Source organism: Astyanax mexicanus, chromosome 12 (genome assembly GCF_023375975.1).
Source record: "Astyanax mexicanus isolate ESR-SI-001 chromosome 12, AstMex3_surface, whole genome shotgun sequence".
Taxonomy (NCBI): domain Eukaryota; kingdom Metazoa; phylum Chordata; class Actinopteri; order Characiformes; family Acestrorhamphidae; genus Astyanax; species Astyanax mexicanus.
The window spans coordinates 12,454,544-12,472,074 of record NC_064419.1 but is presented as its reverse complement, the minus strand read 5'-3'; the positions used below and the strand labels follow the sequence as shown (position 1 = coordinate 12,472,074).

At 36.9% G+C, this 17,531-nt stretch overlaps 1 protein-coding gene across 1 annotated transcript; it reads left to right on the top strand.

Annotated features, from left to right (window-relative positions):
• The first annotated feature begins 196 nt into the window (after positions 1-196).
• On the top strand, positions 197-15,627 carry LOC103022408 (uncharacterized). The gene is made up of 10 exons (XM_007237040.4): positions 197-448; positions 1,152-1,378; positions 2,203-2,299; positions 2,415-2,583; positions 5,111-5,253; positions 7,297-7,473; positions 8,490-8,606; positions 9,912-9,998; positions 10,724-10,871; positions 13,436-15,627. The coding sequence occupies exons 2-10, from the start codon at positions 1,365-1,367 to the stop codon at positions 13,456-13,458; spliced, it is 975 nt and encodes a 324-aa protein (XP_007237102.1). The 5' UTR covers positions 197-448; positions 1,152-1,364; the 3' UTR covers positions 13,459-15,627.
• Positions 15,628-17,531: the final 1,904 nt, after the last annotated feature.

Sequence of the window (17,531 nt, the reverse complement as noted above, 5' to 3'; positions counted from 1 at the left end):
TGTTCTTTTTTTTTTTAATGGCAGTTGGCGCCCAACTTATATGGAGCATTACCGCCATCATCTGGACTGGAGTCAGCAGTTTACAAAATAAGATAAGAATAAAAATAAATAAAAGTAATTTAAATAAAACAAAATAGAAAAAATAATGTTATTTAGTCCTGTATTTTTCAAGAAACTACTGACGTATGTGCAGACATCCCCTGTATTTAACTGTAATATGCCCTTTAGCTTGAAATAAGTTTGTTTTTCATCTAGTAGAGCAACTCTCCTTGTAATTCTAGGTGGCATGTATAACACTGAGTAGGTGCATTCTGGAAACTGTGTAAAAAGAGATTTATCGGGTCAAATTTTGCCCCGTGTCTCCCAGTCTGAAGGGTGTTTGGACAAACTGTTAAAATTTCTGGATCTCGGAACGCTGTGGGAGAACGGAGGTGTGCTATTCATCCAGGTAAGTACTTCTTATCACCAAAAGTCCATTTTACACCGGAGTTCCCGTTTAATAAATAATTTAGAAAAAATAAATCATGATGGAAATTTTTCAAATTTGTGTTAAAAAATTAACATATTAAATATGATTAAAATAACAGTACAGGAAAAAAAACAATAATTATATCTTTACATTGCTAACTTACATTTTTTTTTTGTTTTTTTTAGCAACACACAAAAGGATAACAGCTACAATTTAGAAGCTAGGGGTTGCATACACAAACATACAGAATAGAGAAGCAAGTTTATAAAACGATTATCTCAGAACAAAAGGTTACTAGAGATCTGAGATCTGGTGTGAGATGATACTAGCAATTTTCCAGTTTTTTTATTTACTTAGTGAAGAATAATATTACATAAATTAATTTATAAAACAGGGGAAAGATGTATTATTACTCTTCCATTTTCCGCAGTGAATGTGGTATTTTGCTAAAAGTTAAATTATATTTATAGCATCAGAGAGAGCTGAACTTAAGTTTTTCATATAAAATAAAATGTCCTCTACCTCAAAAGAAGGAATATTAAGTTTGATATTAATCCAATTTCTGGTGTCTGATGTTTTGTGAATATTGTCATGAGAAAGCAAATGCTCCAGAGATTTATCTTCTGACTTACAAAAGGTACATAATTCAACTTTAAATTTGAATCTTTTTTCATTGCTACAGGTTTATATTTTATCAGAAAAATAATAGGACCCCGGGCGGCGGCGTCACCAAGCGCGGAGAGGCTGCGTAATGACGTGTGCACGCAGCCCCGCCCACTGCCTGCATGTTTCCCCAAAATGTAGCTGAAGCAGAAGAGTAGCAGAACTCGGGCTGTTACAGCACATGATGGAGATATAGAGAGCTCAGCGAGCTCTTCCTCCAGAGTCCGGCAGCATGGAGGAGATTCGGTGAGTGCTGAGAGTGACGGGCTCGGGTCCGGGCTGGAGGAGGGGCTGAGGGTCTGCTGCAGTGACAGCAGCGGCTTTATAAAAACTGTCTAACTGCTCTAGTGTAGTTATCAAAACAAGAGCAGCTCTAAAACAGCTGTTTCACTATTTAACCAGCTCTCTGTAGAAGGAAGTGTGTGGCATTTTCTGATTCCAGGATATATTTAGAGAAGCTACTCGTTTATTAAACTGGATATATTCAAGTATAAACTGTGTGTTATTGAGCTGCATAACTTCATAGGATCAGGGTGGTGGTTCTGGTCATGATGAGAGAGGGGGAATCATGTGGCTGTTAGCTAATCATCAACAGGCTGCAGCTCATGAAAGCTTGGATGTGCTTTAATAGTTACACTGATTCTCCAGACAGGCCATTTGTTAGTAGATGCTAGAAGGGTAAACTAATAAATGTGTACAATGTTAATTATTAACTGCTACTAAATGCATGTTTGTTATTAAAGTTATGCAGCTAGATGAATGAAAACTGCACAATAGCTATTTTAGTAACTGCTACAGTGATGAAGTTGCTCATCATTCAGCTCATCTCACTGCTCCTGTTCTGCCTTTTACTCTGAGAACTTTACACTTCTTTCTGTAATAACTACAATAATAACACAGTACTGTACTTTTACTTTCAGTAATTTAAGACTACATTTTACGGTAAACTACTCAGTGCAATGCCTAAGTTAAAAACATGTTGAGTACTTCCACTTATACTTTTATTTAACTCTGGGTCTCTAGTACTTTATACAGGTCTAATTTTAACGTGTCTCGTTCCACTTTTCTAGTCCGTTGGTGTTCCCTCGGCAGCAGGAGACCAACGAGCTGCCTTCCCCAAACCTTCAGCCCAGGCACAGGGAGCTGTTACCCACACCATGTGGACCAGTAAGTGTGTGTGTAATGTGTGGTACCCCACACTCATCAGAAGAGTTCATTTAATTTATCCCTTTTTCTGGAAAATGTTTCCCAGTCAGCACCATGTCTCTTTTCCTCCATCCAGATAAAGCGGTGGTCGGAGCTGCCGGGTCTGGTGAAGGTGTATTTCTGCTTCACGCTCTGCTCTCTGCTGGCCCTCCTCATCCTCACTCTGATCAACATCCAGAAGGAGAGTCAGGGTGCAGCCAGCGATGATGACCTCACCGTCTCCCTGATCCAGCTTGTGAGCATCTGTAAGTGACTGGAGGAATTTTAGGAGTAGGTATCACAGGGCATCTCACCATACAATGCTTTAAGGGCTGCAACTAATAAATATTGGAATATATATAATGGAATACAAGAAGCAGCATACTATAAGGTGCATTATCAATGAACGTCTTTTTTCTTGTCTGTTTTCATACATAAGGCACACCAGATTATTAGGCCCATTTTAGGCAACAATAGTAAGAAACAAGGGTGTCACCTAAGTAAAAGAACAAGGGGAGAATAGTAAGGAAAAAGGGGGATAAGTAAAGAAAATGTTCTTTTAAAGTTACATGGTTAGTTACGTGGTTAGCACCAGTGCTGTTCATGGTTAGCAGCGCTTTGTGCTAGTAAACACCGTCCAACAGCACTATACTGAAGAACCCTAAGTGTTCCAGAAAACCAGAGAGATATCAGCTAGCGGTTTGTCACGCTAAGCTTGTTCTAACCTGGCAAACACGCATGCTACTATCTGATATACTCACTTCTAAACAGCAAAAGAGTTAGCGCTATGATTAGCGACTAATGCTAATACTGTCTTAGCCTCAGTGCTGAAGAAACAATTCACAGAAAACTCATCTTATAACCCTGTACTTCAGTGGAGTGGCTTTACTGTTCTTTACAACCTAACTGGAAATAATTCATACACAAGGGACACCGGATTATTAGGCGCACTGTTGCTTTTCAAATGTAAGAATTTTAGGTGCGCCTTATAGAGCGAAAAAAAAGATAATTAGATAAAAAAGCTAAATAAGCTAAATTTAATTTCCAGCATTTTATATAGTATAGTCTTTGTACTAATTTTGTAATTGTAAAAGGAACACACAATCTACCATTATTAAAATATTAGTGTATTACGTGAAGAAGTAACTCCAGATTAATTTTATAATGTTTAATTATTTAATAACTCAACAACAACAACAGCAGTGTATTTAATGGGAATATACAATTTTATCTCTGTTTCTCAAACACTTTCACACAACGTCAGTCAGGAAAGACCTTGAAATGTCTGTAACTGCCACCACATTTAAGGTGAAGTGAGATATTGATTTACTAAGAATGAATTTACTAATTCTTGTTTAACTACTCTATCAGGCTCTAAAAAATAATAAGTGTGAGACTTTACTTACCGTAAATCTCCTTCATCTGTGGCTCCAAAATGCATTCAGCTTAATAGCGCTTTACTGCCACAGCTTTGATTGGATTACTGCCCTACATTAGATAGTAGCAACTGTACTTATGTGTATAATAATGTAAACCCAACTAATCAATTATTGTGTAGGTTGCCAACTATATCAATAATTGTTTTTATTCAATTTAATTGATTAGTTGTTGCAGCCCTAGATAGTACTGTGATTCTGTGATACTTGATATATCATAAGACAATTCTCTATGATACTTCACAGCATCTGTGTTACTAAAAAGAATAAAATACTCCTATCTACCAGAAATGTTATATTTATTTATAACGAATTTAACAATTAGTATTCTTCACTGGAGAGTTAACCTATTCATTTGATTATAGCGCCACCAGGAGGAGTTTAGAGAACATTTGTTTTAATAAATCTTGGTGTTCTCTCCATCCTTACCTCATATAACTGCCTTAAACAATTCAGTTATACTCTGGCATCTCCACTGTAGTGTTTTTTTTATTAGGGTTGTTCACTTGTTTTTTTCCCCATTTCCTCTTTTGCTTTTACCCAGGCATGCTCATTTGGAGAGATGCCTAGAGAAGCTAGATGTTGTGAAAGACCCTCAAAAAGATATTAGCCAACACTGTTATGTTGCCATACAGTTACACATAGCACAACCAGGATTATACTACTACTGCAATATACTGTTAATAACAGTAATAACTAGAATGTGTATTTTTTTTTTAATGCAGCTGGAACAATTTTAAAGATTTTCCAGGCTGTGGCTGCAGATGGTTGCTGTGGTGTTCTGAGCAAGCAAGATGCTTTAATATGCTAATGATATCTTTCACACACGTTCAAGCTGTTAATTCCGTCTGCACTGTTTAAAAATGACCTCATATTTTTTGGTATGATTTTATTTCATTTTTTTCTTGTTTTCTCTCAATTTAGTTAGGCCAATTGTCCCACCCATTCCTCTGTTACTCAGTTATAGATCCCCTATCACTAGTGATGCCACAACACCAGGAGGGTGAAGATTAGCACATGCCTTTTGCATGCCTTTTGCATGTGAAGTCAGACTCCGCCTCTTTTCAAACTGCTGCTGATGCAGCACTTTCAAATACATCGATACATCAGCTCACAGACGCCATGTGCTGATCGATATCACCCTAGCAGTGAAGGGGGGAAAGAGCGACATTTACCCACCCAGAGAGAGCAAGGCCAGTTGTGCTCTCTCAGGGCTCTGGCAGCTGATGGCAGGCTGCATGACCAGGAACCAGCGATCTCCTGGTCATAGTGGCAGCGCTTTAGAACACTGGATTACTCTGTGCCCAAAATGACCTCATATCTTGTGTGTGTGTTTGTATGTGTGTGTTCTCTCTAGTGTTCTGCATGTACTACATCACACGGGGGGTTCTGCAGGAGAACAGGCAGGAGCTGATTGTCTTTGTTCTCAGCGTGATCGTGGTCATGGTGCGTTCGGTGGCCAACTTCAGCGTGCTCCAATCCCACGACCCACTTTTAATGGTACTGTACCACCAAACAGGGCCTGATGATTACGTCACATTCACTTGACATGTTGACTTGTTTTAACTTCTTGTTTAATAGATAAGCAGTTTGACTATGTAGAAAACTATAGACTTTCTTTAAGCGCTAAACAATTAATAAAATAAAAAAATAACTCCTCCAAAGAACTGAAACTTCAGCCACTTAGAGACACTTTAATATTGCATATTATGCGGTATTATCCCACACATTCAGTTCAGTGTGAAAACGGAACAATACAACAAAAAGAGATTTCATGTGCATAATGTAGTTCCAGTTTTAGCTTCAAGGTTTAAACAAGGCCATCAAGCCTGCTTTATAAAATATTTCGGTTTAAACTTAAAACAGTGTTTTGATTCATTTAAAAACAAATTAAATTAATTGTAGCATATTTTAAGATTTGTATTACTTAGCAACATTAGCCTAGCATCTCTGTCAGACAACAAACATGCATTGACTGATTGATTGCATTTTGGATAAGTAATACGTTATCCAATGTTGTTAAACTAATATTTTAATGTATGTTTGCATCTTTATATACAGTTATATACAGTACCACTCAAAAGTTTGGACACACCTTATATTCAGTGTTTTTCATTATTTTACAATTGACAGAATCTGTTTAATATTTTTATTTTCTCAGTCAGCTTTAAAAGGTAGAGTCACCTGGAATGGCTTTCAGTTAACAGCTGTGCTGAACTCGTCAAGAATTAATTACTTGAATTTCTTGCCTCTTACTGTTAGTTTAAGAGCAGCAGTTGTAAAGTTGTGAAGAGGCAGAGTTACAGGTATACAGTGAATAGACCTACTTGAGTAATGTTCTAATCCAGATTATGCCAAGAACTACTTAACTACATAAAGAAAAATCAGAAAAGAAGAATTTTTAGGCAGTGAGGCAGCAAAAAAGATCAAACACATCAAAACGCATAGCACAGGACAACCACTTCAGTCAGACTCTCATTAATAATGTAACCAGCTTATTAATCTACATATATCTCTGCCTGTTATGTGCAGTCAGTGAGCTCGACCTAAACATGCTTTGTTTTGCAAATAAATGAACTTCTTATCATTTTATTAAATAATTTCACGTATTAAATTACATTTGATGAACTATCTTTATGTTTTAAATTATTTTTTAATTTGCAAAATAGAAAAAAAGTGGTCTACAGCCCACTTTCAGCAGCCGACAGGTTGAAAACCACTGCACTAATCGTTAAGAACACTTATGAGTTACAGCAGGTGTTCTGGATCAGAAAATGCAGTAATCTGAATCTGCAGATCAGTAAATCTCCATGACAGAAGTTAAAACTGTAGATTTTAAGCTTTAGATTCAGTTTGACCGAGCAAAGTTACACAACTTCTACATAACTGTATCAGATTGACGTGTGAAGTTACTCAACTGTCTAACAATAGCAGCAGGAAACTTCCAGAATCTACAAAAGCAGAAGTGACAGAAAAAGACGTAGAAAGATATATACTGGGTTCACATTTACACAGTTTATCAGAGCAGTGCTCTTGCTTTACATGTAGGAACACTGGGGAAGTATAATGTGAAATATAATAGCTTTCTGATTTAAATATAATGCAGTGAACTTTACTCAGTTATAAACACAATGAAGTTCTAACTGTAGCTGTTTTTATTTTGCAGTTAATTAGATGGCAAACTTGATTTGAATCAAATATTTTGACATTGTCTTGGGCACATTTACTCTGCTTAGACATTTTTTATTTTCCACATTTAATATTCCAGGTGCAAATAAGCAGATTAGTGTAGAGAATTATTCTGCAACCATATAGAACTAGTTTTATTGAAACCATTAATTCCAAACTTCTGAATGACAGTGTATATGAACTATTTAATTCAGTGACAGTTCATTTAGGTCAGTGATCATCTTGATAGCAGTAAGTTATATGATCTTATTATCGGTCTGACAGTAAATGATTGACTGCGCTGGCTGTATTTTGTTGTTAGATGTCTCTCAGACATTCATTGTTTTGTTGTGTGTGTGTGTGTGTGTGTTGCAGGCACGCTTTGTGTGTATCCTGTGTGTGGGCTTGCTGCATGTGATCTGCGGCGTTCTGTTGATCCAAACACCCAACATGATGGCCTTCCGTGTGGGCGGAGCTTTAGAGAGCCTGCAGGAGCAGTACTTCATACTGAACCTGTGCTTCTCCATGGTCACCTTTGATCTTCAGGCCCAGGTGATTTCAACAGGAACTACATCAGTTTTAAACAGTGTTATGATCATGAACTTTCATCTATTTAATTTTTCCTAAATTGATAATAATAATGATGATGATTGTGTTTGTATATAATATATGTTTTAAATTTGAAAGCAAAAGGATAAGTTTATTAGGGTAACTAGCTAGGACCCCATAGATACAATATGAGATGCAACTGTTGGATGAAGTCATACACGTTCTGTATGACATCCTGTGTTTTATTTCTAGAAATTACAATTGCCATAGACATGTATTGAGTGTCTATTAATCAGTGAGATCTAGTTTAAAATACAAAGTTTTTGTACAAATCATCAAAAACATTCCAAAAACATATTATGTTCTTACTTGAAATGAGGAATAAACATCATTACACTTAACTTTTTCTGTTTTTAAAAACAAATAATTTTAGTTCCCTGTTTGATCTTCTATTATTCCTTTAATTCCTTATGTTTTAGGTTTTTGCTATGGTATAATTTTTGTATCATATTAAAAGTCGTAATTGTGGTATTGTGACAACAATACATACCATTAACTGAATATATCAGTGACTGTAAATGTTTTCTATGATCACTGAGAAACAATAGCTTTACATTATTAATAAGTTGTATTATCTGGAAGGGTCTAGTGCAGAACTAAAGAAGCAAATTCTGGAAACTGAAAATTTGAGATGTGAGTCAGACTGAATACTTGTCAATATTTTATGTAATTTTCTGTGTTCACTTTTTTTTTACTAGGACTAGATAGTGTTTCTATCTCTTACACGTTAAATAGCTATATAGCAGTCACTAAAAAAGTAAAAAAAAAAAGAATGAGGATCTCTACAATAAATTACAGCTGTTCCAACAAGACCATGGTAGAGGCTCTTAACATTATGCATTATCATATGGGCTTATGGAGTTCACAATTCATAATTTGATCATTTGAGTTAAAAAGAAACTGTAAATCTTTTGTTTCTTTTCCAAAAAGTAATCATGTTCACTTTTCCTGTTCACCAGCTGTGCCTGTGCATCCTAATCCTGACTTCAGGCACCTCTGTGTCGTACTTCCACACGATCATTCTGGGAATTGGGGTGGTCTGGGCTTGCTTAACTGCTGCAACTGGAGCCATTGCTGTGAGTCAGACTGAATACTTGTCAATATTTTATGTCATTTCCTGTGCTCACCTTTTTTTTTTACTAGGACTAGATAGTGTTTCTATCTCTTACACATTAAAAAGCTATATAGCAGTCACAAAAAAAAAAGAAGGTTTATCTGTGTCCTCAAGACCCATTTATTAGTGTGATGACCCATATCTGCCATTTGTTTATCTGACATTGGAAATCTAAGCTTACTCAGTGCAAACATGTAGCCAGCAACAGCTTATTAACTATTTGCATAAAAGTGTCAGAGCCCTTAAACAGCTTGTTCTGAAAGAGACTGAAACTGGTAAGAATAGAGCTGGAGAAGAACTGTGAGAGTAATCGTGTGTAAAGAACTTATATTTATATTTATATTTGTTTATTTACCTTTTATCCCTGCCCATTTAGCAACACAACAATTTTGCATTTATAGTTTTATTATTAATATTATTATACTTATTATTATAGAATAATATTCTTATGTTAAATAATTGTTTTAGTAATTTTTCTATGTACACAAAAAGCTGTACTGAGGAGCATGGAGTAATTTCCTGCTTGCTGTGTTAAAAGCCCTTAACCTGTAAAGGGTTTGATTGACTGTTTCCTACAGCATAAAGTGTCCATTTAGAGCACAGCAGGCACAGCTCTCAGTAACAATAACAGTACACAATAATAATACATACTTATTGCATTAAAAGGCTCGACTCGGGGCGCTGAGTGGTCCAGCGGTCTAAAGCGCTGCCACTATGAGCAGGAGGTTGTAGGTTGGAACCCCATTCATGCAGCTTTGCCATCAAGCTGCCGGCGCTCAGAGGGATTAAAATTGGCCCTGCTCCCTCCGGGTGGGTAGATGGCGCTCTCTCTCCCCACATCACTTCTAGGGTGATGTCTGCAGCACAGGGCGTCTGTGAGCTGATGTATCGGAACCGAGTCGCTGCGCTTTCCTCCAAACGCGCTGGCTACTCTGCAATGCTGCATCAGCAGCAGCTCAAAAAGAAGCGGTGGCTGACTTCACGTGTATCGGAGGAAGCATGTGTTAGTCTTCACCCTCCTGGTGTGTTGAGGCATTACTAGTGATAGGGGGAGGCCTAATGAGTGGGTTGGGTAATTTGTTATGTAAATTGGGGAGAAAATGGGAAAAATTTGGAGAAAAAAAAAACTCAACTCTAGATTCCACAAATTAAAAAAAGCCATTTACTCAAAAAAAATATAAAGAGGGGATTTAATTTTCAGGTACCGGTACCTTTAGTAAATCACCACGTTTTGCTAATATATCATTTGTTTCTCTCCTCTTTTTAGGTGCTAAAAGAAGTGAAGCTCCTGGTTTGGATTTTCTTCCTCCAGAATCTTCCACAGCTGGCTTATTTCATTTACCTTCTGTACTCGGTAACATTTACCTTTTCCATATAGCACTGATAATCAAAAAAGTACTGCTCATGTGCATTCTTACTGCATACTGATGTTTAGAAGAACTTAAATGAGGATCCACTATGATCGGTAGATCGCTGGTTTGAATCCCGATCATGCAGCTTGCCATCAGCTGCCATTTGGCCTTGCTCTCTCTGGGTGGGAGATGGTGCGCACTCCCCTCATCACTCCAAAGGGTGATGTGGATCAGCACAAGGTGTCTGTGAGCTGATGTATCGAAACCGAGAAGCTGCGCTATCATATGCGCTTATGGAGTTTACAATTTATTTGACCACATTAAAGCACCTTTCTCCGTTCCTGCTCCTTATCTTCTGCAGATATGAAGTGCATACGTGTGGTTGGTGTTGTGGGTACCAGACCATGCCAACTACATAAAGATGAATTAGCACAGTTGTAGCAAAAGTGTTTATTTTTGAATTACATGAATTTGATCAGACTTTGGCTTAAATTTGATTAAAAGTACTTTTGAAGAATATATATATATATATATATATATATATATATATATATATATATATATATATATATATATATATACTTTTGGAGAAAAGCATTAATTCAGTAAGAAAGCACTACAGCTTCATTTCTAAAAAATAACATAAAATAATGCAATTGAAGAAGCTGTGAATTAGCAGTTGCTTAATTTTTTTGTCTATATAATATGTGTTGCTCTTTGCTTGCAGATCATCACTCAGTGGGGAGAAAGTAAGACCTACACGTTGGAGGCTGCCGCCATAACAGGCTGTGTGGTTTCAGTGGTCATTAAAAGTGTGCTGTTCTGGGGGCTGTACCGTCTCTACCATAGCTTTGGTCAAGGCCTTCGTGAGAGAAGTATGCTTCCAGTATCTGTACTGAACATGATGGGCCTCATTCACCAATATTTATCAGTTACAACAAACAAATCTGTTCTTAAACCTCACGCATTTAATTTTCCGAAGAATCTGATATTCAATAAGGTTTTCCCATGTGGAATTTGTTCTTTAAGGCAGTGGTTCTCAAACTGTTTAGACCGCATATCACGGATGACCAAATTAAACTAAACCCTTTCACAGAAACACATGTACCACACACATGCTTATTTATACACAGTAATCTTGACGTGTAAACCACACATATATACAGGTCCTCATACCTTTCACCAATTGTTCTTAATTTTTCTGTTGAGTGGAGTTTTCCCGCTCTTTTACAGTCTGTAAATTAGTATTATAGTAAGATGTTTAATTGATTATTGTTTCTGGTTAATACAGTATTTTATCCTACTGAGAATCTCAGAATCAGGATTTACACAGAGAAAAAAAACAACAAGAGAGCCGAGCAGTGAACTACAGTGTTTACTACCTTATTTATCTATTAACTGTAGTGCAGAAACTGTAGTGAACTGTTGGTGACTTTTGTTTAATAGAGCAGGTCTTGTGTCGTTTCACAGGGTTTTACTGTAGGACCAGTGAAACTAATGTTAATAATAATAAAACTGTAGTTCTGAGAGTGAAGGACTGAAGTAAAAAAACACAGAAACAGAAAAAAACACATTAAATGAGAAGAGGTGTGTCCAGCTTTTAACTCATAGCACATTATAACAAACTTGAAAATGGACTAATAAATCAGTACTCAGCATTACCCCCGACAGCCCACTAGGGGGCTGCTGGAGGCTGTGAAGCAGAGCTACTCAAAATTTCTGAGAGAAAAAAATATGAGACTTCCCACAAGTTTAATTTCACAGGTCCTTTTTATGAACAGATTCAACAAATAAAACCTTTATTTGAAATTGTATTTAATTAAAGTAGAAATCCAAAACACAGAAAGATATATTGGCAATGAAGCAAATAATGGATCACTTTAGGAGCAGTGGCTGTCTGTTGTCTGGCCTTTTGCATAAACTGTATATTCTCAATTATGTGATTTACCCAATAATGCCTAAATGATTGTGCACACCCCTTTTAATCAATGTGTTTACTGACTATTAAGGTCTGGTAATGGATTCTCTTTAATTATTGTGCACTATTCAATACTTTTTGGGAGTTGTGAATGAGTTGTGAATGAGTTGTGAATGATTTGGGGATGAGTTGGGGATGAGTTGGGGATGAGTCTGGGAGTTGGAAATAAGTTTGGTAGTTGAGAATATGCCTGGGAGCCAGATGAGTGTGGGAGTTGGGATGAGCTGGGAGTTAGGATGAGTTGGGATGATTTGGGATAATTTGGGGGGGTTGGGGATGAGTCTTGGAGTCAGGGATGAGTTTTATGGTTGTGGATGAGGCTAGGAGTTGGGCATGAGTCTGGTAGACTAGGCATGTTTCTGGGATGAATTGTGGATTAGTCTGGAGTTGGGTATGGGTCAGAGAGTCAGGGATGATTCTGGGAGTCAGGGATGAGTCTGGGATAAGTCGGGAGTGGACGATGATGGGGGATGAGTCTGGAAGTTGGGGACGAGTTGGGGAGTCGGGGATGAGTCTGGGAGTTGGGGATGAGTCTGGGAGTTGGAAATGAGTCTGTGAGTTGGGGATGAGTCTGTGAGTTGGAAATGAGGGATGATTCGGGGATGAGTTGCGGATTAGTCTGGAGGTGGGGATGGGTCGGGAATCAGGGATGATTCTGGGAGTCAGGGATGAGTCTGGGATAAGTCGGGAGTGGACGATGATGGGGGATGAGTCTGGAAGTTGGGGACGAGTTGGGGAGTCGGGGATGAGTCTGGGAGTTGGGAATGAGTCTGGGAGTTAGGAAAGAGTCTGGGAGTTGGGGATGAGTTGGGATAAGTTGGGAGTTGGGGATGAGTCTGTGAGTTGGGGTGAGTCTGTGAGTTGGAAATGAGGGATGATTCAGGGATGAGTTGCGGATTAGTCTGGAGGTGGGGATGGGTCAGGGGTCAGGGATGATTCTGGGATGAGTCTAGGAGTTAGGAATAAGTCTGGGATAAGTCGGGGAGTTGGGAATGGGTTGTGGATGAGTCTGGGAGTTAGGGACGAGTTAAGGAGTCAGGGATGATTTGGGGATGAGCTGCAGATTAGTCTAGAGGTGGGGATGGGTCGGGAGTTGGGGATACGTTGGGGATGAGTCAGGGAGTTGGGAATGAGTTGGGGAGTTGGGTATGATGAGGTGGGGTGGTCATTATAGTGGAATGCAATCAAAGCCTCACTGCAATACTCCACAATTTAATACCCTTAATTTTAAATGAAAAGCAGGTGTCCCTATACTTTTATCCTCATACTGTTTGTTCTCAGGTCAGTAGTTTTACTGTACAGGGTGGTTAGCCTTATTGAAAAACTTTGGTGATAAAACTGTGTGATTGCTGATTATAACTCATGATTATTTGCATCTCAATCACAGTCAATAATAATAATGATTTTTATTATTGCTAAATTTAAACTAACACTATATGTCTGTATTTTCTCTCTTCTTAGTGTTTGCTTCAGACAATCACTGAGCACCTTGTGAAGACGATTAGTGTGAGAAAACTGCTGTGTTTGTGAAGAGTACAGCGATTTGGCAACAACAGTTTCAACACTTTCCAGCCACTGTACACTGACTGCACTTTCCACCACACGGATCGTTTATGGACTACTTTCCTGAAGTGAGAGTGATGAGTTCTGCATGCATCATGTTTTCATTTTAGAAGTTGAAGCCAAGTCGTGCCGTCTTGCCAAACGTGTTTTAAACAGAGTGAATGTTGTTACTGATGTTTTTACTGTTTTTAAAGCCCACTACTACAGTAACTTATAAACTAGCTTTTATTCCAAATTATATAAACTACTACAGACTCTGGAAGATATGATCTCTAATCATACTTGGCTAATCTTGCTTTAACTTATGATTAATGTATAATGTTTAACCTGTTTGATGCTTTAATCCAGAAATTTCCTCAAAGGTAATCCACAAAAAAAAGGTGGCCACAGGTTTTACTCTAGCTGGAGCAGGGCTAACCTCACCTTACCTCACCTTATTATTCTCAGCTGTTTAATGACTGGTGGTATCACTTCAATAAAACCTTAAAAACATGTATTTGAAGTCCTACACTGTAAATTTGCCAGTATTAAAACAGCATTGTTAGTGTTAAATGAACATTTAGGGGCAGTTTTCTCAGACAGATATTAAAGGACCATTAAGGATTATATTTTCTGTAGTAAGTCATAAATAACATGATCAGGATGCATCATTATCAGATATTAAGGAAACATGCTGAGTTTAAGCACTGTTAGCTCTTGTCAGCAGAGCTTCAGGTTCAGTATTTTCTTATTTAAACTGTGCGGTACGTCACGGTAATCTGTGTAGGTTTTAGCTTCCAAATCTGCCTGCCACCATTCCCCCAATTCCATTTCCACACTGCAGGTTGCCAGGTATAGAACACAACTTCAAGCAAACAGTGTGCTGCAGCCATGGAAACAAACAAGCTGGCTATTTTTCTACTTAAACAGGTAATCACTGAGCTTCAGTCAGGTAACAAATCATAGCTGGGTAATTGTAAAATGTTAAATGTTGAAAGTGTTTAATCAGTGTTCATTTAATACCGGCAAATTTACTGTGTAATTTTAAAATATAATAGATACAAGTGCCTTGGATTTTCTTAAAGCAAAACCTCATTTGTGTGTAATTCAACTAAACTAACAACTCACATTGCATTTTTATAGACAGGATTTATTATATATTTTGTAAATATTTAAAGGGGAAAATCCACCTATTTTTATTTGTACATAATTAATTAATTGAGAACAAGTAATGTGATGTGGAATGGTTGATTGATGTTTTGATTTCATTACATTAATAGTGAATGAAACCATGGATTGTGATATCTACAATTTTGCAACTTTTGTAAAAAGTGATTTATCTGTTTAAACTAAAAAAAAAACATTTGGTTAAACACCATTTAACCAGGTTCATTTAACTAAAATACTCAAATTCACACTTTGTTTGAATTGTAATTTGATACTAGACTGAACGCTAAAAGTGAAAACTATTTCAGTTGCTGAATATCTGGTGCAGCTCTACTCTTCAGGGGTAGTAGAGCTGTTGAACAACTTAAATAAGGTGCAATGTTAAATAGATCAAATCAGGAACAACAAATTTGATGTGTGTACTGTATTTTGGTTGCAAAGACACATACCATACACTATTTGCTGTTTTTCTGCAGTATTGATTGCTGCCAGCATTGCTGTCTGGCAGGTACATTCCACTGTGAAAATTTCATGTTTGGTTGCAGATTTAGTCGCACTTTTATACTCTGTTAATGCCGTCAGACTGGCTTATCATCTTACCAGTACCTGAGCATCAGAAATTGCTAAATGTGATTATTTGGAGATGTACTCAAGCTAAAAGTAGTTTGCAAAAGTTTGCAGTTTTTATATTTCAGTTTAGATCAGTTTAACAGCAGCTGTTACTGTAATACTGTATTACTGCCCCTTCTGTAGAAAAAACAAAATTACTGCAGTTTATTAACGACACTTTGTAAAAGCATTCTAATGTTTTTGGACTTGGTGATGAAGCATTGTGTTTTTACTGATACACTGCACTGTTTATTGGAGTTTCACTCTGTTTCTACTGTATATACTTTAATTATGAGCATTTCTAATGAATTAAATATATACACTCCATAAACATTTATTAGAAACACTATGTTCTGTTCTTTGTGATGTGGAATCCACAAGGTATTAAAAATATTTCTGGGCTCCAGATGGTCCAGCGGGCTAAGCGCTGCCACTATGATCAGGATCAGTGTGAGTCTAACTGGTAAGTGCATACTCTCGGGTACAGGAGGACACGGGATTGGTAATTCTGTAATTAGAACATTAGGCGGGGAATACATTGCTCCGAAAATGTAGACACAGCCGCTTCTCTAACAAATAAACCAAATATCTGAATCTAAACCACAGTGCTCTCACCTACAAACAACTTCTATCTTTATTTTATCACCCAACATCTAATGCTATTTTTATGAATTAATATGAGTCTCTTAAATAATTTTTTGGTTATAAAATGTAAAAAAGTATAATTGTTTTGGAACTATAAGAGTAATCAGAGTATCAGCAAGTTCTTCTGAGCTCTGACACAATGTTCAGATAAAATGGGCCAGTAACTAAAGTACAAATATGTTTAGGGCCACGCTTAAAAAAAAAAAAATGACTTTGAGATTAAAGTTGTCTCTTGTGGCATCACTAGTGATGGGGGATATACAGCTAAATGGGTGAGACAATCAGCCTAACTAAATTATAAAGAAAGAATCAGATAAAATTAGATATAAATCTTTAAAAAAAGTAGTAATATTCCAAGGTTAAAGTCATTATATTTGTTATGAAATGCAGGCTAACTGCTTGGGCTGACAGTTTAAGAAGCACGGAGGGAGAGAAAGGAGCATTTTATTCTCGAGTCAAGTTGTGTTTAACAAGTTGTGTTAAACTGATGTCATACTAGGGGCCCTATGGTACACCCCGCGCAAGGCGTGTAGTTGATGGGCGTGGTGGTCTGGAAATGACGTGTGTTCAGGTAAATTTCTGGCGTGTTTCTATCTTGGCGCGGAAAAATGCGTTGCGCGATTGATCCTGTGAAAGGACGTCGAAATTCAATGGTCAGTCGCGCACCAAAAACTGAATCATGATCACCCTGCGCTCCAAAAAAACCATACCATCACTTCTTTACCACAGTAAAAAAAAAACTTACCCAGAGCTTTCAGCAATTAACTATAAAAATAAAATATACTTAAAAATATGCATGACAGTTATAAGGACTTATATTTATGTTCAGAACACAGACTTAATAACTGTAACTTAATTTCAGCAGACAGGCATTCTGCTGTTTGAAAATTTTAACAGATGCTTATTCTCACTCAAATGCTGGAGTTTTAGAAATAAAAAATAAGCACAATGAACAAATCGACTAAACATATATATTTCACTTCGCTATTATTTAACTTAAAATGTTTTATTATTTTTTATCTGAAAAGTATAGCACATTGTCACCCTGGCCTCTGGGGCTGTCCGTCAATTATATAAAAATTATATTATATTAATTCATTAACGAAAATCTGGTCCAGCGCTCAAAAACGACCGCAGGCGCGCGTAGCGGGTTTGGCAAAACCTCTGTTTTCTTAAAAAAGTCTTTTAATAAATAAGGTATTTCAAGTGTAGTAAAGTTAATGGTAAAAACTCACTATATTTAAAGATAATTAATCAAAAGAAATCAGGCAAAATGCGCCGCGACTCTCTCTCTCTCTTTCGCAGCGCGGAGCTGAATTCAGCGCGAAATAAAAGAAAACTCAGTTCAGTTAAATAAAAATAGGTATGGTTAATCAAATATTGTCAAATATAAAGGATAGGTTGAGGTTTTGGTGAGCTGTTTTAATTAATTAAAACTGAAACTAAATTTGATAATTTCTTATCATTCTTATCATTATACTTTAATTTCACTGCTATTATTTAATTCATAAGATATGAATTCTTTACTTTTTATGTCAATTTTTATGATCTTTTTAAAATGTCCTATTTTAACTTTCTTATGTATATATTTTAT

Excerpts from the sequence above, each read along its gene's own strand:
- LOC103022408 (XM_007237040.4), top strand. Across the intron at positions 5,254-7,296 it reads CCCACGACCCACTTTTAATG|GCACGCTTTGTGTGTATCCT; the intron begins GTACTGTACCAC and ends TGTGTGTTGCAG. Across the intron at positions 10,872-13,435 it reads TCAAGGCCTTCGTGAGAGAA|TGTTTGCTTCAGACAATCAC; the intron begins GTATGCTTCCAG and ends CTCTCTTCTTAG.